Source organism: Mus caroli, unplaced genomic scaffold, assembly GCF_978045245.1.
Source record: "Mus caroli unplaced genomic scaffold, Mus_caroli_1 scaffold_12, whole genome shotgun sequence".
Classification (NCBI taxonomy): domain Eukaryota; kingdom Metazoa; phylum Chordata; class Mammalia; order Rodentia; family Muridae; genus Mus; species Mus caroli.
The window spans coordinates 56389581-56412760 of record NW_028227267.1 but is presented as its reverse complement, the minus strand read 5'-3'; the positions used below and the strand labels follow the sequence as shown (position 1 = coordinate 56412760).

The 23180-nt window shown below is 40.9% G+C and overlaps 1 protein-coding gene across 2 annotated transcripts in view; it reads right to left on the bottom strand.

The window, feature by feature from the left end:
• Window positions 1–282: 282 nt before the first annotated feature.
• The window catches only part of Mtmr6 (myotubularin related protein 6), a 37180-nt gene continuing 14282 nt past the window's right edge, over window positions 283–23180 (bottom strand). The window contains exons 3-15 of one of the 2 annotated variants that reach the window (XM_085828705.1): window positions 21326–21488; window positions 19460–19617; window positions 16619–16747; window positions 12642–12776; window positions 11490–11603; window positions 10187–10319; window positions 9307–9416; window positions 8826–8951; window positions 6201–6250; window positions 5596–5796; window positions 4387–4518; window positions 3556–3682; window positions 283–2341 (exon numbers count right to left, since the gene is read on the bottom strand). In XM_085828705.1, the coding sequence (XP_085684831.1) occupies window positions 2093–2341; window positions 3556–3682; window positions 4387–4518; window positions 5596–5796; window positions 6201–6250; window positions 8826–8951; window positions 9307–9416; window positions 10187–10319; window positions 11490–11603; window positions 12642–12776; window positions 16619–16747; window positions 19460–19617; window positions 21326–21488 (1827 nt within the window). In that variant the 3' untranslated portion in view covers window positions 283–2092. The remainder of the gene's footprint in view (window positions 2342–3555; window positions 3683–4386; window positions 4519–5595; window positions 5797–6200; window positions 6251–8825; window positions 8952–9306; window positions 9417–10186; window positions 10320–11489; window positions 11604–12641; window positions 12777–16618; window positions 16748–19459; window positions 19618–21325; window positions 21489–23180) is intronic. The other variant, XM_021182178.3, reaches the window with a different exon arrangement.

The following is a 23180-nucleotide window of genomic DNA, read 5'->3' as shown; positions in this document are numbered from 1 at the left end:
CCTCCTGTGCATGCAGGACTGTGCTGTAGCTGTGTCAGCTGGTATCGGGCACTCTGTGGTCAGCTGCTCTCAGCATTTTGGGCACTTGTGGATTTCTGTTATGGTCTCCATCTGCTACAAAAAGAAGTTCCTCTAACGAGGGATGAGAGCTCCACTCATGGATCCACAACTGGATTTAGCATGCAGTTAGGAATCATGCCAGTTCAGTAAAGTGACAGTGACAGGTTCTCCTCTAGGATCCTTCCTCATTTGTTTTTTATCCCAAAAGAAAAACACTCAAAGTAAAACATGAACATTTAATTGCCTTTAAATAATACATGAAATAATTTACATGCTATACATCCCAAAACACAATGAACATAAATCTAATTTTATGAGACATTTACACAGACTTTTGCCAACGTATGTCCTGTACGTCACTCAGGATGTTTTCTGTGTGAGCATGTAAACACATATATACATGTGAAGTTGAAAATCAGCATAATGAACCCAGAAGATGACTAGGAAGTCTGCCACAGAAGTCTAAAACCACAACCTGACTGGAACCAAGGCACAAAACCCTCCTGTTGTGGCCACAGAGATTAAGTTTCCTTTCTCAATGTCTAAACACTGTTCATTATACATTGTAATTTTTAGTATATTTCTGTTACTTTTTAAAATGCAGTGTTTTTATTACATAAGGTCTTACAGAAGTGAATTGGAAAAATAAGGACTAGATAAAATCATATACGATAAAGCTTTCCTTTTTTTTCCCCCCAAAAAAAGATACATATGTTCAAAACTAACACAAGAAATACTACAGATATAGGTGTAGTCAGGAGATATATAAGATAATGTACACAGATTTTGTAGTGCCCCTGAACTGTACCTCACACACCATCAATGTTATTAAACTTTGAGAGCCAGCTGGTAATACTGACAGTTGCAAGTGATTTTTTAGAAAAGATATGTATGTCCCAGTGCACAGAATAACAATGAGCCTAATAAAGCAAAATAAACCTTTCCCTGCATCAAAGCTGCTTCTGTTGGACATTAACTGGCTCCCCAGTGCTCCCTTCTCTGCCCCTTCTATATTAAGAGAAAGGAAATATGCTCCACACAAAAATGATTGCTTTAAAATTCGTAACCAAGCAAAATCTCCACTACCTGCACTTCCCTTTTTCCTTTACCTGAAAGTTTATAGGCAGCTACACTCAAGTTAAAAATGTATTTAGCACTCAGAGCACTTTAGAGCTTTGCCACTGTAAATGTACAGTTATCAAAGGATTAAAGCCAACCACAGAGTAAGAATTAATAGACTGCAGTAAGCCGAAAGTAAATGCCAAATGTGCTTATACTAGCCTAAGAAATGAGTCCTCTAAGCTGTGAATAATGAACTGTCAGCTGCAGCTTAGAACAAATGACAACGAGAACAAAGCCTTCGGTAACACTGATTTTAAATACGGGTGGAGCTGGCTAATTACGAACTAGCAGAGTATGTCTACAACTTTCCATGGTAGAACACTGCAGTGTGCGCCCCAAGTAATCAGAGTGCAGATAGTTCTTCATATGAAATAAGGCTGATGAAAGGAGAGATCAAACACCCTGTCCTCGGCTATAAAACCCACAGAGTAAACTGAGTCTACTCTAAGGCTGTCCCATAAGTACTTTGCATGGCACTTTAATGTTAAAACGTCACTAAATGGCAAAATTCGCAGTCACACAGCTCCAGAACTGAAAGCACATGCCACGTCAGTCACTGAGGGTTCAGGTTGTCAGGTCTGTTTTCTCAGAGTTAGAGGAAAGCTACTGAGCTTGGCTGGAATTAACATCTGAATCAACAGACTGTCAGCTCACCAGTCCTGTGTAAACCCTTTGCAGTACACACACACACTGGCACTCACTTCCCACAGAAAGGAGCGTGTTCTTGTTACAAATGGCGCTTAGCTGACTTACTCCTCTCAAGAGTTCCTATGATCCTTTTCTCAGCCACCTACTTTCTCACTTACTGCTAAGCCCCAAAGTCACTCAACAACCCCTGCCCGTGTGTACAGACCATCCTCACAACTATACATTTCTTACACTACAGTCATCCAGGGATCTCGGAAGGAGGCTAACAAGTCATTCTGGCCACCCCGTACTCCAAGCTGACCACGGCAGGCTCCGACTTAGAAAATTCCTCGGCATAGTCACAGTACCGATTATCTGCTGGGCTGCTGCCCTCTATAGCTCGGAGTGTGTCCTTCACCGGAAGCAGACTCTGCTCTTTCAGACACAGCGAGGTTTTCAGGGCAGGTGATTCAGGGTGGACAGCATGCAGCAAGTCCTTCGTTAGGATGCCATTTTTGCAATGCTTAATTTTCTAAAGCAAAACAAAACGTTGAAAAAACATTAATGACTACAACTAACGGGTGATCGATCCACGTGGAGTGAAGAAAATATGCTTTCACAAGTGTCCCCTTGTGTGTGATACACAATTATGAACTCAATAACTAAAAATCCCCAGAGCAAGCCGGACAGTGGTGGCGCACGCCTTTAATCCCAGCACTTGGGAGGCAGAGGCAGGCGGATTTCTGAGTTCAAGGCCAGCCTGAGTGAGTTCCAGAACAGCCAGGGCTACACAGAGAAACACTGTCTCGAACCCCACCCCCTCAAAAAAGGAAATCCCAAGAGCTTGATATTTATCAAAGAAAATGCTTCAGTAAGTGTTTCCGTTTGTCAATCGTTTCAACCAGATTTGACTGTATAGGACACTAGGTCTTCACATGCCAGAAACACACATCTTCCTTAGGAAGTTTAACAAGCAATCATTTCATAAGGCAAGGACGCAGAGAATATGCTCAACCTGACTGACTTCACTGTAACCCAGCAATCACACCTAACTCAGCTGAAGGTCCCACCGACCCTGACGAGCTTCTCACAGGCATCCCTCACGATGGGTTGCCAAGGGAACAGATGAGCCTTTGGAAGGTAGCACAGTTTTTTTTTTTAAGGTAATATTTAAAGTGTCCCATAGCAGAGCATCAAGCTCTCTAAATCAACTCCAGACAACTGTCCCTTGCTGCCTATCTTGCCCTCCCTTTCTTGAACACTAATATGTGCCCTCTAGTTTACCTAAGCAGTCACCACTCCTCTTACCCAAGAGACAATGAAAAACATCCATCTCTGAGGCAGACAGGACCGTTCTCTGAACAAAAAAGAACTGTCTAGCATTTTTAAAAAAGTATGTGTGTGTATATATGTACACATAATATGTACACACACACGGCAAAGCATAAAGATAACAACAGTAAGATGTAGAAATCAGAATATGCCAAAGCTATTTGCAATAGCCCCAACAGAGAATTAGTATCTAGTATCTAGTATTTAAGGAACCTTGACAAAAAAAAAAAAAAAAAAAAAAAAGGCAAACAGGCCAAGAGAAAAATGAGCAAAATTTGGAAGTTTATTCTCAACAAACAAAAAGGACATGCCCAATAAATTCTCTTCATCTGTAATCAAAAAACCCAAAATGGAAGACACTGTCATATAGTGAATTAAACAAATATGCTTTATTAGACCACTCAGAATACTTACAGCCTCGAGGTCTTTAATGTCCTCCTCTAACTGCTTGTTTTGCTCATTCATATTCATAATTATGCTCAGCACAGACTGCCGAGGATGGAGCGTCCGATCAAACTGGTGGTACATGTTTCTCCAAAACCTTTATGACAAAGAAGTTTAGAAAGTTTTTAACCAAAACACCTTTAGATGAATAGTGAGTGAGCTCTAGAGCTCCCAGCACAACCCAGCGGGAACAGCTTACAAAGCCTATTCCAAGTTCTATAAACAACTGAAGAGAGGAGCTCACACACGGTAACAAGGAGCAGACAGGACACCAACTGGTCTGTCCTGATTACCACACGCTAGGCACAGGTTCCAAAATACCTCATTGTTCATAAACATACATTGTGTGTCCATTAAAATTAAGAAATCTTAAAAATACTGGAATACTATCTTGATCTGCTCATTATTGTATATATTGATACAATGATCATACTATACCCCATGAATATGTTTTTTGAATATGTTTAATTAAAATAATATTTTTAGGGAATGGAGAGATGGCTCAGTGCTTAAGAACACTGGCTACTTTTCCAGAAGACCTGGGTTCAGTTCCCAGAACACACTTGCAGGCTCACAGCCATTTGCAATTTCAGTTCTAAGGAATTGGATAGCCTCTTCTGCCCTCCACAAGCAAAACACACACACACACACACAGAGTGCACACAGGCAAAACTCTCATAGAAGTAATAATGATGATGATGATGATGATAGTAATAATAAAAATAAAGTTAACATTATTCTTAAAAGTTCCCAAAATTTGTATGAGAAAAATCACATATAAATGCTTCAAGGTCAACTTACTTAAAATTGAAAGAGGCTGTATTTGGTTCCAAGACTGTCAGTCTCTGAGATTTAGAACTGTAGAGAGGATTTAAGTACTTCTTTTTGTCATCCAAAAGAAAAGGCCACAGGGAGTAAGTTTTCTCCTTTAACCTTATGGAATAAGCACATAAAAGTCTTACCTAGCGATCCTCAGAGCCCGGCTAATGCTATAGATAAGGCGGTTGCTTTCCGTGGCTTCCAGCTGGAGACTCACCTCTCCTGCCTGAGCTCTGCTTTCCCTGCTGTTCTTTCTCATTTGTGACCATGTAGTAAATGTGTCTTGAGCACAACACAGGTCAACCCCTGTTTCTCTCTTGTCCACTTAGGGATTCTCCTCATATCCCAGGACTGCCAAGCCTTGCAACAGAACACTGATTCAATTGTTCTGTCTTATTCTCACAACCCCATGCTGGGCCATGAGGGCAACTACCACAGGTCAGAAACACATTTCAGTGGAAGATTTTGAAATGCCAGTCATGTGCTTGTCTAAAGGCACACATTTGATGGACAGATGGCTACAGAGGAGGCATATCCACAGCAGGTAAGCCTAACAGATGCTGTAGGCATGCCCAGTACCATACACCCTAAGATGGCCCACAGGTATGTTCTAAGAAAGACTCCAAACTACAAGCTGGTATAAAGAACAGGTGAGGGGGGGCAAGTGTGGTACTTAGTGCCTGCATGAGACCCCATCAGGGACCCCATGGAACAATGCTAGCAGGCTTGTCTGCCCCACAAGGAGGAGAGCTACAACTGCCACCTTACCATAAGACAAACCCACTGATTTATGCCTCCCACCCCTATAAAACTGGTAACCTACACTTCCTAAGAAATTATGTAAAGATTTCTCTCTTCTAAAATATACATTAAACTGAAAAAGAGCACCAAAACTTTAAGGGAACAAACAGCATGGGGTTCTTGCTCTGGGTACTGGCTCTGTGTGTGTGTGTGTGTGTGTGTGTGTGTGTGTGTGTAATCCTCCATGTACTTTTCTGGATATTATTATACTTCAAAATATATTTCAAAACAGAAAGGTGGCAGATATTAGTAGGGTACTTTAGTTTCAAAAATACAGACAAGAAAGTCTAAAGTAGAATTCAACTCTATCTGAAACGGTCAGGGCACTTCATTGTACAGCCATGATGTACGGTGGTGCAGAGGGACAGGCACATTTCACCATCCACTCACCTGAGTTCCTCTCTCTCCTTCTGACAGTTGCCAAGGAAGTTCCCAAATTGGCATGAATGAATGTGCTCATGGATCTGAAGAAGAAACGCTTCGTTGAATTCAAAGGCTTGTGGGAACTGCTCAGTCAGATGCCAGACACACTCCAAGAACTGAGTGAACACTGGTGAGACTTCCTTTGGGTCACCATCCAAATGGCCACACCTAAACCCCCAGAAAGCACAAGCGTTGGAAAAATGCCTCTGCAAGAAGTTCATTGCTTAGGCATGGTAAACTTAAACCTACAAACTATACATACAAGTACTACATATGTAATATGGACAATAAAAGCCCATGTGTAACCATCATTTTAGTGGACATCTGTAACCCCAGTCCTCAGGAAGGAAAAGCAGGAGGACCAGAAGTTCAAGGCCAGCCTTGCTGTAAGACTGAACATCAATGGCCATGAGAACTAACAAAGGCACTAAGAAGGAAATAACAGAGACATTAAGTCTAGTTTCAGATAATACAGAGCTATAGTTCCCATGCCACAGAGATATGTAAATTCCAACAAGGAAAAACAGGGTGGTGCTATTATGCAAAGATTTAAATATATTATTGCTACTCACCTCTCTGAAAATTTATGCCCAAACGATATCCAATCTTTTTCTATTAAAACCTAGTGAGAAAACGCAAAATCAACTATATAGCTATTTTCAACTTGAAAAAATACAGTGACAATTCTGCTAAGAACAGATATAAAAAAATAAAGACTAAATTAAAATAAAAAAAAGTAGGCAGAACTTAGACAAGAGTGAGGGTTACTAAAAAGTAAAAAGACATGGAAATCATCCTACAACAAATGACTCCAGTTGCACTCATTAAAAACACACTTGGTAAAGCAGCATTACATTTTTGTACGTACAAAAATAACATGGAAAAGCCAGCTGAACTCCAGGACTCAGAGGCAAGAGCATAGAGGATCAGAGACCAGACAGATATATCATAGGGAAACCCTGCCCTCAAACAGAGTGTGGGGTGCCAGAGGGAAACTACAAACTGTAACTAAAATGCCAATAATGGCCAGCTCTGTAGTAAACCATTGGTCTTTTTGTACACTGTTTATGCCAAGTATAAGAAAAATGGTAAACAAGACTCTGAGTCTTGGTAAACCAAACCAAGTCAGTAAAAGAGTTAGCTTTTATTCCGATGCCAGCACTGCTATCCCTGCATATGCTGTTCAGTCTTCAGGGCACTACTTCTCTATTGACGAATTCCACCAAAGTAACAGCTCTTACTTTTCTTTTCCTTTTTAGTTTTTTGTTTTTAATCAACTTTTCAATATGAAACCCAGGTTGAGTTGAACTCTCCATCCTCCTGCCTCAGCTCCCCAAGAACAGGAACTAAAGACCTGCATCACCATAGCCAATGAGAGAGCAGATCTCTGATGTTTTCAGTCAGATCTGAAGTAGCTTCTTAGTACTTGGCACGCCTTATAATCTCATTACATAATCATCAAACATATTCTTTTCTCAGTGTCACGATGGCCACTTTGGCATCTCCTATGTTGCCTTAAATCCACTTAACAGAGCATACTGATCCAGGATGCACCTATCATGGGTGTCATTGTCACCTCTATGCTGTGACCGTGGGTGGAAATGTCATGCTGGGTCCTCTATCATTGTATTCGTCCTTAGTCTCCTGCTCTGCTTAGCTCAGAGAAGAGCAGGAAGCTGACTTGGTAGCCTGGAAACCCAGATGAGGGCTCCTATCCCCTATGCCCACTCAATCTATGGGCAGCTTGTACGGGTTCTCCTTTGTCAATGTCCCCTGAGACCACCACCTGTGTACACTTGTGTGCGTGCTGCTGCCTTACTTTCAGTCCTTCCCCCTCTTCAGATGGACTAACAGTCTATCCAGGACCTTCAGCCTCCATCCCACTCCCTCCTGCCTTCAAGAGGCCAAGGCATCTTTTTACAGAGCATCTTTCATCAAGCTACTGCTTGCTCTTTCCTACTGGCTCTCACTGCCTATGGGAAAGGACACATCCCAGCATCCTTCTCCACAGGTTCTCACCCTTTCAACACCAGGCTTACGCTCACATCCACTCATCCTACCCTCATGCGTGTAAAGGGGCTTCGCTGTGGGCCTGGTCACTTACTATACGGCTTCATTCAGATGCTTGGCCAATGAGCTAAGAATAATATTCCTCACTTATACTTTCAAAGTAAGCTTAATGTTATTTTATTAAGTGGTTTTTGTTGTTGTTTGTTTGTTTTGTTGGTTTTTTTTTCTTGTTTGGTTTTGCAAGACAGTGTTTCTCTGTGCAGCTTTGGATGTCCTGGAACTAGCTCTATAGGCAAGGCTGGCCTCAAACTCACAGAGATCCACTTCCCTCTGCCTCCCAAGTACTGGAAGTAAAGGCGTGCGCCACTGTCCGACCACCTAGTGTTACTTTTATTGGCACCATTTTCACATAGTTTTCTTATTTCCATTTAGTTTATCCAGACTCAGTATCAGAGTGCAATAACGGTGCTGAGCAAGGTCTGTGACTTTACGTCACCCTTGGCACAGGACTCTGATTATTAATTAGCGCTCACACCTCTCTAATACCTCTTCATCTGCTCACTATGTATTTCTGTGGAGATTTTGTTTTGTTCTTAGACAGGGTCTCACGTAGCTCAGGCTGGTCTCAAACTGCTAATATAGCAAAGGATGACCTTCAACCTCCCAAGCGTGAAAGCTGATCTAATCAAATACTAAACAGAAAATAAATAGAAAATAAATTTCTGCCTAGAAGAAAATTGTTGGTTTCATAAACCGAAATGATCAATATTTAACTTTAACATCAAGGTGCTGTAGATTAACATTCCCTCAACATGGTTTACAATTAAATCCTGTATTTTACATTACTTTTACTAGATAAAGGTGAGGGAGAAAATATCAACAATTTTGTAACACTTTAGGGTGGTGGTGGTAGTGGCAGTGGCGGTGGGTGGTGGTGTCAATCTCTAAATCTAAAAGTATTTGGCCAAAAACCTGTCGCACAAATAGGGATCAGTCAGCCTGCAGGTTCTCTGCTACGGAAGCAGACATGGAGGGCCCAAGGACTCTTTAACTGCAGCTGCTCTGTGCAGGGTCAGCTGCCTAGCAGAGTCTATCAGCTGCATGACCTTAGTATAAAAGTGTCTCTGACTACTGCCAAGCATCCCCTGGGTAAAGAAATCACTGGGTTCAATGGAACAAATCCTTACCATGAATCCTTTCATTGTCCTGTAGTAGGAATCCAACAACAGTGAGCCGAGCGAGCACACTTGGGAGGTCCTGTCCCACCCATCCGAACAGTGGACCAACACACTTGCATTTTCAACCACTATTGCCTGGGAGGAAATGACACGCTTAGATTCTTGCAAAATTCCCTTTACATAAATCAATAAGGCTCTGTACTAAAACCCACACCAGAAGACACACATCATAAAGAAGACCCGGCCCGCAATAACACTGTTGCTATAGCAAAACTAAAACACACAACAAAGACAAAACAAGCAAACAAAATGTTGTTTGTAAGTGGTTGGGGACTGTAAACCTCCATCTTAGGTACCACTTCAAACTGATGTGAACCCCATTAAAGAGGCAAAGAACAAAAAAAGTTGTCTGAGCAGAACCAAGACTTACCAAGGCCAAGTCCATTCCTTCCCCAACCATTACAAACCTGAACCAACGAGAGATAGTTACTTTGGCTAAGAAGATTGCAGCATCCAAAACAGCCTTGATATGGCGAAGCCATCCTGAACTCTCCAAACCAGAGTAGAAATCATTGACAGAAAGCCCCTTGCTGCCATTCACTGTGAAATAGAGAAGGTTTCAATTAGAAGGCGGCTGGAGTGCCCACTCTTCCTTCCCACATCTGTCTTGCAGTGATCTTGGGGAGTGAACTGGGGAAAATGTGTATCAATTAAATGTGCTACGACAAGCTGAATAAAGCTCCTGTCATTCCTTAGGCTTAAAATAAATGTTCATCTGCCTTTGTAAAAGGTAGCACAGATGTTTAAATTCTCTTGCTATATACATATACACACACACACATACACACATATGAATGACATCATGAAGAGTGCAGTGACCACTCAATGATCTCTACCAACAGTGACCATTAGAACTGCAGACAGGGCATCTGGGGACCCCCCCCCCACAATGTGCCTATGCTGAAGTGAGATGTAAGAATAAAGAATGACTGGATGACAATAGAAGATCTCCTCGCTGGCTGTATTTGTGCACACTGTAATCCCTGCACCTGAGAAGCTGAAGCAAGAGGATCAGTAATTAAAGGCAAGCCTTGGCTTCAGAGGAAGTTTGAGGATACCTTCGGTGACACTTTGTCTCAAAAAAGGAAAGAGAGAGGAGAGGGAAGGAAGGATGGGAAGAGGTAGGGGGACTGTTCTATTGGTTTTAGTACTGACTACATGCTAAACGTAATACTTTTAGTATGTCACATTAATGTCAATTCCACATTCTCTTTACTCTGAGTGTGACTGACAGAACAGTCAAAGCCCTATGTGACAGTCACTGTACTTCCATTGCACAAAGCTCTCTAAAAGGTGTACAATAATCATACCTTCTAGTAATTTCTGAAGGCTGGATCTCATGACATGAATATTTTCTATTCCAACGAATTGAAATCTAATATTAGAATAGTTGTCTTCATTTTCATAACCTTTTCCAGCTGCTCTGTTAGCCATTGCATTGAGCTAAAATTCAAAAATTTAGAAATTTACAAATTATTTTTATCTTTAATTTATCAAAATGTCATAAAAACACTAAGTCACACTTTATAGGCTGGACAACATTTAAAGAAACTCATCAAAAGTGAATAAGCTACTATCTTTTACTAAGCAAACTAGCCACTCCCAGAAGGGCAGTGTGCAGGGAACTGTGGTTGCTACACAGAGAAAACCTAGTCAAACAAGACTCAAAATTCCAAAAGATAATTCAAGTCCTTTCTCATCAGCTTTTCACATTTCTGTGACGTCTCAAAGTTAAAAAGGAATGTTTCCTTATAAATCTGGATTTGGAGGTGGGCAGAGCTGGGAAGCTCAGTTTACAGAATCAGTCTGTGAGGTCAAACCACGGGGCCCTGAGAGCCAGAGCTGAACCACAGTCTACACCACCAAGCCCATCCATGGAGACCCAGACTGTCTCACAGCTCTGTGTGTACAGCATCATCCACCAGCCTAGCACAGCTCCAAGAACTGTGCCTAACAGAAAATGCTCTCCAGAGGGGAACAGACACTGATCTGAGACACCCTTAAGATTTGGCTTGCTGGCTTCTTGCATGTAGTACGTTACTATAATTATTATTCTTTTCATATGAGTGAGTGTGGATAAAGAAAATGATCCATGGGTGGAAGTAGCTTTTTATTCAGTGAATGGACCTTTGGTTGGTAGCACGTACAGGTGAATTATACCTGCTGGCTCAACAGTTACCCACCCTGAAATAAAATTTGAAGTAAAATTAAAAATGTGTCCACATTACTACTATTTAATTTTAAACTTAGAATAGTAAGTGAAAAATATTTCTGTATCAATGACAATTATGTAAATTAAAAACTATTAAGTCTTGAGCTACAATCACAGTCAGATACGATCACCTCTTACATACAATATCACCTAAAAAAGGATCATTAGCTTATAAGCCTCTAGTAACAAGAGAACACAACTTTTCTTAGGAGACATTACCAACTTTTGAGTCTTAGATTATCAATAGCAAGTCCTAAGTTTTGATGCTTTCTAATTTGCTCGAGTTATTCTCATCGTCTGTGTTCTCCAGTCTTTTGTGAGACCGCACAGTGATGGCCATCACTCTGCAACAGCTTTGGTCCCTCTCACAGTACTGCCTACAAGCGGTCTACAGTGCTCACTCGCTTTCTCTCATCGCTTTCTCTTATTTTCTCATCATTCCAGATTTTTGAAGAAATCCTCACTATAATTCTGCCAATGTCCTTTTGTGTATCCCACCAGCTCTGCATGCGATGCTATAATAAAAATCAAAATAAAGTTAGCTCTCACCGTTGAAGATTGTAATTACTCTAATTTCAGGGTCCTATGTGAATCAGCTGTTTACTGTGCATATAAAAAGAAGTACGGATTCTGGTTTGGTCTCAATGATAAGAATTCAGCCTTGTGCCACAGACACCAGGAGAACAGCGATTTCCTGTTCATTACAATTCTCTAATTCAGTTTCCTCATGCAGTAACTGTTCCCTCTTTTGTTTAAATCTTTCACTTTATGGCCAAATTACTTTAACACAAAGTGTTTTGTTAACTAACAGCTTTATTAATGAAGACTAGTAAGGTGGGTGCAGTGGTGCCTGCCTATAATTCCAGCATTTGGGAGGCAGAGGCAGAGGATCAGGATTAGCTACATAGTACAAATGCTACATGAGATCCTGTCACAAAGAAACTAAGTATCAACAACAAAAAGGAAAGTAAGGGAGAGAGAGGAGGGATTAGGAATTTCTAAGTATTTACATCACACACTATCTAGTCCTTCTTCACAATAGCATAAGACTTAATACATCCTCAAGAGTTCCATATGTGGCAGGGTGTGGTGGCTCACATCTTTAATTCCAGCACTTTGGAGGCAGAGACAGGAGGATTTTGAATTCTAGGCCAGCCTAGTCCACAGTGAGTTTCACATCAGCCAGAGCTATACAGTGAAGCCATCATGAAAAACCAAGCCAAACCAAACCAAACAATAACAAAAAAGAAAACATAGCTCCATTTGTCCATTTGTGTGTGTGTTATAAATATATATCTATACATACACAAATCTATACATACACACACATATGCATAAATATATGTACATATTATCAGGAGACAGAACAAATTATGACCTAGGGCATTGAGAACTTTAGTATCCCTCAAAGAACAGATTTTCTTTATAGCATTAGCCTTGGTTAATTTAAAACTACAATTCAAATATGTTCTTTTTGGGCAAATATATTTATTCCCATTAATTAAAGACATGAAACAATAAAGATAACTGACTGCAAAGTACTGGATACATACCTTGGGCCTGGTATCCACAACATACATGTACCGGTTTCCTGGGTTGGCTTTACTAATGGCTTGAAGCAAATGCTCATCCTCTAGGCACCTGGCACTGAAGCCTGACAACGGCTGACTACATCGACAAATGGCAGCCTAATTTCAAAAAGACAAAAAACAGATTTTATAAAAAGACTCTAAAGGCTTTTTGAAAAAAGACTCAAAAGTATTACAGTCAAACACACAATCTATTTAAAAGTCAGAAATAAATTTAGACAGTATTAACTTTTAAAAAATTATTTGATTTAAATACTTCTCAAAATCTAGATGCTGCCTATATTTCCTGTGGGGGTTACATCAAAATGGCTCACACAGACTCATAGAGAGTGGCAGTATTGAAGGTGTGGCCTTGTTGGATTAGCTGTAGCCTTGTCGTAGGAATTGTATCACATGAGGTATTTCAGAAGCTCAAGCCAGGTCGTCTTTCTGCCTGCTGATCCAGATATAGAATTCTCAGCTATTTCTCCCACATCGTATCTGCCTGCATACAGCCATGCTTCCTGCCATGGCAATAATGAACTAAACCTTTGGACATGTAAGCCAGCCATAGTAAAGTATTTTCCTTCATAAGAGTTCCTGTGGTCACAGTATCTATTCATAGCAATAAAACCTTAAGACACTTCCCAATATTTTATTCTAAGAAAACTAAATGTTTCTTTACCTAGTTTGTGTACACACACACATACACACACACACACACACACACGCACAATCAAAAATAAATTAAGGATATTGTGGCCCTAAGGAGTACCACTTGGTTAGCTGTCTATCAAGGAGCAGACGCTAAGGAAACATCTGCATTCCAGGTTTTTAATGAGCTACAAGGTTCTTTCAGCTCAAGTTCAAGTAAAGAAAATGGGCTAACAGTACATATAGAATAAGAAATTTTAAGATTTTTATTTATGAGTGCATACCTATGCAAGTGCTTGCCACTTGTATGTAAGTCCCCTCAGAGGCCACAAGGGAGTATTTAATGCCTTGGAGCTGGAATTACAGGCAATTGTGATCTAATGGACATGGTTGCTGGGAACTAAACTCAAGTCCTTTGGAAGAGCAGGAAGCACTCTTAACCCCTGCACCATTTCTCTTTCCCTTACCAGGAACTTTTCATCTTGACCAGAAGAGATGGTCTGACAGGTGAGAGCACCCACTGCTCTTCCAGAGGGCAGCACCTGCATGGAGGCTCACAATCTTTTGTAACTCTAGTTTCAGGGGATCCTGTAAGCACCAGGCATATGCATAGTACACAAACATTCAAGCAAAGCACCTATATGTGTGTGCTGGTTTCAATATGCTTGGCCCATAGGGAATGGTACTGTTAGGAGATGTGGCCTTGTTGGAGGAAGTGAGTCACACTGTGGGGTGACAGGTGGGCTTTGAAGCTCTCCTCAGTGTGGAAGAGTCAGCTTTCTCCTGGCTACAGTCAGATCAAGATGTAGAACTCTCAGCTCTTCCCATGCCATTCCTGGCTGGAAGCTGCCATGCTCCTGCCTATATGATAATGGATGCAATCTCTGAACCTATAAGCCAGTCCCAATTAAATGTTGTCCTTTATAGAGTTACCTTGGTGTCTCTTCACCAAAATACCTAGGCTACATACTGAAATTCTTCACTAAAGCCTCTTGGGTCAGGTCTACACAGTTTGAACTAAGACAAAGTGTAAAATAAAAATTAAAAAGTAAACTTACAGCTCAAATTTTATTTCCCTACTAAAAGTCACTTTTTATAAAGTGAGACATAAAGATTTGAAAAGATAATTTAAGGCATACTCAGGAACAGAGGTAGGTGGATTTATGTGAGTTTGAGGCCATATTGGTTTACAGAGTGGGTTCAAGGACAGTCAGGGCTACAAAGAGAAACCCTGTCTTGGAACCCTGCCCTGCCCTACCTTGACAGAAAAAAAAAGTAAATGATTTAGAAGTATATACCCATCTGTAATCTTACCCATGTTACCTCCAACTTAACTCTACAGAAATATTCTAATAGCGTATCATCGAGACAAAGTGTTACAAGTATAAGTGTTTGAATATTTTATATGCACACACAAAATACAATCTCAAAAATTACAATGGCAGAAGAAAATGATGACCATTGTGTTGCTTTTAGAGTTCAAGAGTTCTCTCTCCTGTTTTCTGTAAATGTTTTTAGTCAGTTTTTTATTGTTGGATGTGGCCTCTTAGTTCTTTGAGCATAAGCAGGGTTTGGGTTGTTGCTGTAAAGGAATCCTATGCTCCACACTCCTTGTACACTTATCTTTTGTTTACTAAGTCAACCACAAGTATTTTCCAGCCTACCTTTCCAATAAAGAGTGTAATCTAACAAGGTGTGTCAAAGGTGACCAGGTTGTTACACCCTAGGACTTAAGGTACTAGCATTAGACTTCTGTTTAAAACTTACCTGACCTAGGTTCTAACAAACGTAAGACATATAGAACCACCATGACAAGCATCAACAAAGAAACTCCAACAACAGTACCGTGACATTTGGGGGCAACAGCAGCCTGAGAACTGCTCTGACAGAGGAAGTGCCTGCTACAGAAAGGAGCTGGGAGAATCTAGCTGAAAGGTCAGAGCGCATGAGCTGGCACCTGCACGGAAGCAGGGTGTGGCTGATCACATAAAGATGAGCTGTGACCTCCAGATTCTTTCTCACTGAGCACTTAGTCTACAAAGAGGATTAGATATGGTCTACCCAGCAGTGTGTGAGTTCTGACTGTTACATCACACCAAGTCCTTCTGCTGATACACTAGCATAAGCACAGCCTCGGTGAGGAAGCCGAATGCACAGCAAAAACATTTAAAACTGCAAAGGCATACAACGTCAGTCATGCAAACTTCCAAACAGCAAAACATGAGGAGAGGGAGACACAGCCACACAGAATTCCTACCAAAAAAAAAAAAAAAAAATAGCATTTGAAATGTAAATGAAGAAAATATCTAATAAAAATTGAAAAAAAATGTCATTTGATATAACAGAAAGTCATGAACCTTAAAAAAAAAAAAAATCTGCATGAGAGTTAGTGACTCCAAATCAGAGAACAGCAGGAAATTGACTAGAGAAATTTAGTAGAGAAAGAACCCTTAAATGTCACAGTCTCAGAAATAAAGAATCTGAGAGTTGAATGAGAAATAGAATTAAGGAACTCTTCCAGAAAACAGACTTGAAGGCTACATAGGAAGTCTGTCTATTTATACAAGCTAAAAAAGAAAAACTACAAAGAAAACCAACAGAGAAAAGAATGGCTGCAGAACCTGAGTTTCTGGGCTGTCTGTAAATGACATACTGAGGCAGAGCACCGTGAAATTCCAGAATCCAAGGAAAAAGAAAAATCTTCCGGGTGGGGTGGGGAGTTAGGAATGTGTTTAAAAATCAGTTTACAAAGTTGGCCCGCCTCCTCCACCTTCTCATTGCAAAGTCCTTTCCACGTGAGGCCTGCTGACAGAGCCCTGGGTTCTCTTCCTGCTTTCAGCGCTTGCCTGGGCACAAGCAAGCTATCCGATTTCTCTAAGTACACGCAGGACTAAAGGAAGCCTGAAGAAAAGAAACAGAACCTATCTATTCACTGGTCCCATTATTAAGGAATTTCTGGGAAAGGCAGGAAAGGAGCACTTCAGGGTAATTTTGTTTTAAAAACTCCAGAAACGATAGGGAAAAGCCAGCATGTCTCTGTTACCAACATTACAACAGCAAACCTGTGAAGTGAAAATTAATATTTATATTTACTGGCAGCTGTGATGGCATGTGCCTTTAACCCCAGGGTTGAGGAGGCAGAGACAGGCAGATCCCATAAACTCAAGGCCAGTCTGGTCTACATAGTATGCAATGGGGCATCTAGAGCTACATAGTGAGATCTTATCTCAAAAACAAAACAGTGTTCACCCAGAAGCTTAGAGCAGAACTTCAGTTCACCGAGTTTATAAAGCAGAGAAGGTTCCTACCTCAGTGCCCTGCCGGCAGTAGGATAAGACCGGAAGTCTGCCCTTGCTCCGGAAGTTGGAACTGCCCACGATCACCGGCCGGCTAGCTGTCCGAGGAACATACAGCTCTCTGGGATAAGTCTCACAGACCTGCGAATATCAAATGAAAATACTTCAATCAGAAAATGTGAGGCTGGTGAAGCAGGTGGATTAACTGCAGATCTTCACCCCTCCTCTCTTCCTCCAAATCCAATCCCCCAGTCTCATCCCCAGCTCTGTAGCAGACCTGCTGTGGTCTTTCCTTTCTGCCCCAACTCCCAGGAGTCTAAGCAGATCCTAGTGGAACCCCGAATGCCCCCTCCTAGCCCACCCTCATTGCAAAAGTGTCCGACCCCAATACCCAGAAACACATTTTTACCTGTAACCCCCAGTAGCCACACCAATCATGACCAGAGTATTTCCTATCAAGCACTACACAACCACCACACTTTCCCTAGGAGCCAGAGAAACCAAGGGACAAACACCCAACAAAGACAAGTCCAGATGTCTGCACCTAAAATTACAATCTCCCAATGCCATATCCCCAGACACCAGCATGAAAGCACAGGAACAGCCAAGACAATGTGTCTCCCTTAGAGCCAGCAGCCCTGCTACAGCAGGCGCTGAGGATCCCATCATAGCTGAAGCACAAGAAAAAAGACCTTAAAACAGCCTCTAATAAGGCCTTTAACAAGGAAATACATTCCTTAAAGAAGTTTATGGAATACCTGCTAGACTGTGGTGGTGCACACCTTTAATTCCAGCACTTGGGAGGCAGAAGCTGGTGGATTTCTGAGTTTGAGGCAAGCCTGGTCTACAGAGTGAGTTCCAGGACAGCCAGGACTACACAGAGAAACCCTGTCTCGAAAAACAAAAACAAAAACAAAAAATATAAAAGAAAAAAGAAATCTATGAAAACACAAACAGTTAAAGACCTGAATGTGGAAAAAGAATTAATAAGGAAAACCGAAACTCAGAGAAGTGTGGAAATGACAGATTTAGAAACTTGAACAGGAAGCTTCACCAACAGAATACAAGATATGGAAGAGAGAACCACTGACCCTGGAAACACGAGAGAAGAAAAAGTCTAAAGAAACTTCTGGCATAAGACATTCAGGAAACCTGGAACACCATGAAAAGATCAAATTGAACAAAATAGGAAAAAGGAAGGAGATGAAACACAGACAAAGGGCACAGAAAATACTTTCAACTAACTCAGAGGAAAATCTCCCGAACTCAATGGAGATGCCTGTCAAAGCCAGAACACCAAATAGGCGACTAGAAAAGAAAGTTCCTCAGCACAAAATAATCAAAACACTGAATGTACAGAGCAAAGAAAAAATTAAAAGCTGGCAGGGAAAATGAGCGAGTAACATATAAAGGCAGACGTAGTAAAGTGGCACCTGACTTCTCAAGGGAGACTCTGAAAGCTACCTGGACAGATGTGCTGCAGACACTAAGAGACCAGAGATGCCAGCCCAGACTTGTATACCCGGAAGAATTTTCAGTCACCATAGATAGATAAATTAAGATATTTCATCATAAAACCAAATGTAAGCGATATTTATCTACAAATCCAGCCCTACAGAAGATGCTAGAATGAAAACTCCAACCTAAAGAGGCTAACCACACCTCCAAAGACACAGGGGATATATAATCCTAGACCAACAAAGTCAACAGGGGAAATGTGCGTGCACACACACACAGACACACACACACACACACACACACACACACACTACCACCACCACCAAAATAAAAGGAAACCACCATCATTAGTCATTGATCTCTCTCAACATCAATGGTCTCAGTCCTCTATAAAAGCACACAGATGAACAATAGAGATTCGAAACCAGGATCCATCTTTCTGCTGTATCCAAAAAGACACCTTAACATCAAGGATCTATTACTTCAGGGTAAAAAACTGGAAAAGCTATTTCAAGCAAATGCACCTAAGAAGCAAGTGGGTGTAGCCATTTTAGTATCTGACAAAACAGACTTCAAACCAAAACTAGTCAGAAGACTAGGGAAGGACAGGACAGCCTCATCCAAGGAAAAATCCACCAGAGGACTTGACATTCCTAACATCTGTGCACCAAACACAAGGGCACCCAAGTTCATAAGAGAAACACTACTATATCTTAATCACATATTGACCCTCACACACTGATAGTGGGAAATTTCAATACCCCACTCTCACCAACAGACAGGTTATCCAGACAAAAACTAAACAAAGAAATACTGGAACGAATGGACATATATGTAAATGGATCAAAGAGTTATTTACAGAACATTTCACCCAAACACAAAAGAATATACCGTCTTCCCAGCACTTCACAGACCTTTCTCCAAAATTGACTATATACTCAGACACAAAGCAAGTCTCAACAATATAGGAAAACTGAAATAACACCCTGTATCCTATCAGACCACCATGGATTAAAGCTGAATTTCAACAACAGAAAGCCTACAAAATCATGGAAACTGAACAACTCTTTGCTGAATGTAAAATGAGTCAAGAAGAAAAAATTAAAGACTTTCTAGAATTGAATAAAATGAAAATACAACATACCTAAACTTAGGGGACACAATGAAGGAGGTTCTAAGAGGTAAATGCATAGCACTAAGTGCCTACATACAAAAAGGAAAAAAAAACCTGGAGAGATAATGAGGCAAGAACACCAAACAAACAAACAAACAAAAAGGACACCTTTAAAACACTGACAGCAGTGAGAGCCGCACGCTGCTCTACAGATTGCTGACCACTGCCCTACACTGCTCTCAGGACTGTCCTCTGACCTGCTGTAGAGGCTGTTTGCTTACCTTGTACTCTCGGTTGGCATCCGACAGTTGCCAGTTTGCATTGGGCACTCCCATCCTCTCATACTCCGCAGCAAGGTCAATAAGCTGCCAACCATTCAGTCGTTCAGTATCATTTTGCTTGGGATTATAAGAGAAGGCATAGAGATCTTCATATTTTGCTGCAAAGTAGTAAAAGTCAATACAATGAAATTTACAAGATAAAATGAATTTTCAGGGCTTACCCCTCCTTTTTTCTTTAAAGTCTTCAAAGAAGTGGCTAAGACATGAACATACCTGAATCTAAATCTTACAACAAATGACTATAGTTAAACACACGTGTATGGACCTAAGATCTATGTTATAGCAAAAAGTACCTTAAAAGTTAGATCTTCTACTGTGTGCCTTTCCTTTTTCTTCAATATTACATTTTAAAAACACAGACACTTCTTATTCATCCTTTTCCACAAACACACCACAAAACAAATAAAATGACTAAAAACTAGAAATGGCCAGGTGTAGTCCATGTCTAAAGCCCCAGCATTCACAAGTCCAAGGCAGAAGGACTGTGTTTGAGACTAGCCTATATAGTGGAGCACATCAAAGAAAAAGAGAGGGAGGGATTAAATAATAATAAACAAAACAGGGATGGCAAAGAGAGCATGGAACTGCATCATACGTTCTTTTTAAGTTAATTTAATGTGTGTGGCTGTTTATCCTGCATGCATGTCTGAGCAACACATTTGGTCCTAGTGCCTGTGCAGGCCAGAAGAGAACACTGGATCCTCTGAAACTAGAACTATAGATGGTTATGAATTACCTTGGGGATGCTGGGAATCAACCCTGGTCCTCTGAAAGAGCAGACAATACTCTTAATTATCGAACTGTCTTCTCCAGCCCCAGAATCACCCATTCTTATAGGTCAGTATGGACCCTAGCCAGCAAGGACATTGGCACATAACCGTCTTTGCTATATACCTTGGTTCAACCTAGGACAATGGAATGTATGAGACTCTATGTCCTCAGAGAGAACATGGACCTACTCCTAGATCACGCATGTGGGCCTCCATCTGAATTGCTCACTGAAATCCAGGCCAACAAGTAATCCAAGTTATGTCTGGGTTTATGGAAGCCTTCAGATGCCCAAGCCTGGGTAATGGAAGATCCACTTTTAGGGCTTCTATCCCTCCCAACCCTCCATCTACTAAAACAGGATTCTCTTGTCTCCTGATGCGTCTACCACCTTTGCTACTGCTACTACAGGACCATGACTGTCTACGGCTTTTCACTTAGTAATACCTCTTCCATTAATAGAGAAAACACAAATTAAAAAGAAAGTAAGGAACTAGGGAGATAGACTGATCAGGAAAGTGCTTCCTGTAAAAACATAAGGACCAGAGTTTGGTCCTCAGCATCCAAGTAAAAGGTCAGCTGTGAGAGCACATGGCTGTGATCCCAGTGCTGGGGAGATGGAAGCAGGTGGCTCCCTCAGGCTCACAGCCAGCCAGTCTCACCTAAACTGCCTCAAACAATGAAGTAGATAGTTCCTAAGTAAAGACACTGAATCCTGACCTCCATACATACAGACACACACACGTGCTTCCATATCTGCACAAACACAAACATATACACAATGTGCTACTTATCAATCTAAGGCTGTATTATAAATACCTTTCCTTACATTATTTCTTTATTGAAGAATCTTACAGTTCAAAGCATTAGATTCTATTATTTCTAAACCACTGTGGAGGATTTCTATGCCACTGAGGGGTTTGACTGTACCTATGAAGCTAACTATAACTGAAGGGTAAAATTAAGACACCTTAAAGCATCCTGGAAAACCCATCTTGATTGAGTGAGTATGAGAGCTGTGCTCTCTAAGAACAATACCTTGTTTTGATAGTTGCAGCAGAGAGTTATAAATATCATGGCAATCTCTTTCCCTGGGAACAATGAAATGCACAATCCTGAAGTTCTTGCACTGAATCACAAGTGGGCATCCAGAAGTGGTCAGAGCAAGTTTCTCCACAGAGGCAATATGGTGGTGTAGTATCTACAGCATAAATAGACACCCAGTCACCAACACACAAACACTGGTATTTATTCTTCTCTAGACTGCATACATGTTAATGCTCAAAGCATCAGATGTTAGGTGCTATCACATTTAACACAATGCAATGCCTGAATCAAGAATATGTTGTCATTTCTTTTCCTCCACATCAATAAATGCTGGCTGAGCAAGGGGGCAGAGTGTAGCAGCAGAACCAAAGTGGTAAGGTTCCCACCCCGGAATCTGGAGTATGCCACCTGATTTCCTAGTGTAGAGTGTAATTTGCATTTTATTTATTTATCATTTGTTTCTCTTGCATAGGATGTGATCTCCAGAAGAACATTGGCTATTGTCTCCAAAATACCTAGTATTGGAGGTATGAAAACAGAGCAGGTACTCAGCCAGGATCTGCTGAAGGAATGAGGACTAGGGAAGAAGACAAGACAGCAGGTAGCCATGACAACCTTCAAGAACAAGTTGAGAGGATCGGTAATCCTGTGTACCAACACATCTAAGATGCTGCTGTTAACAAAGAAGCGAGGCACGTAAGTGCAGTCCATATGTCAAAAGAGCAGGACACACAGAGCAACAGTGGTCCCCATATACAAAGCTTTATCGTGAAAGAAGCAGTCAAAAAATAGTACCTAACTCCATGTCATGCCATACACTAGGTCTCTTCCAGGTGGCTTAAGAACTGCCAGGTGGGAATAAAACTTAAGAGCTTCTGACGAAGAAAACACAGAGGGAACTTCCTTACAGTGACACACAGGAAGATTTCTTAACTGTACCACACATAAAAACATAAAAGAAAAAACTGAAAAGAATCTGTGTTAAAAATGTAAACTTTAATGAAAAGACATGTACATAAAAGTATACAAAAGACTGGCTATTACTGAGACAAACCAATGATAACACACAAACTCATAAAGCGACGAAACCCAGAACTCTTATAAAATCAGAAGACAGGGCTGGGAATATCACTCAGCCAAACCTGTCCCTAGCACAAAAAGTCAAAACAATTTTTACAAGTCAATAAATAGAAATAAAAAGAACAGATAATTCAACAGAAAGAAAACCTATAAACCCAAACCTGTGCAGGGATGACTACCCTGTCCTCAGCAAGGTGAGAGTTAGCTGCTCATGTGAATTAGACAGATAGGCAGGTCTGTAGCTAGATCTACAGACCCATCTGTACAGTGGCCATGCCAGTGTTGATGAGAAAACAGGAAAACATGACACTCCACTAAGAGGAATAGCCTGGAACAACCATTTGAAAGAACAATCTGAAAGTTTGAACATGCATTTTTATAAGACCTAGCCATGTCTTCTTACTCCTAGGAAATGCCCAAGAGAAACACAAGAGAAACACCGGAACGTATATAGAAATGCCTCACGAGATGTTTGTGGAGTTGACCCTTCAACATCACAGGATTTGGGGGCATCAATATCTTTATCCCAGTTAAAAAACAGAAAAACAAAACAAAAAACCCAAGCTTAACTTAGCCCTCCTCCCCACTTCACTGCTAATAATCTATGGACTGCAAATATTTCCAGAATAAATCATTAATAATTTTATGTTATACATTAGACACAGTGAACATATGAGAGGTCCCCAGGATGTCACTTTTTATTACACTATGCAATTTCCTGGAGAAACAATCAGGGTCTGCTCGTGATCTGATGAGCAGTAGCCCA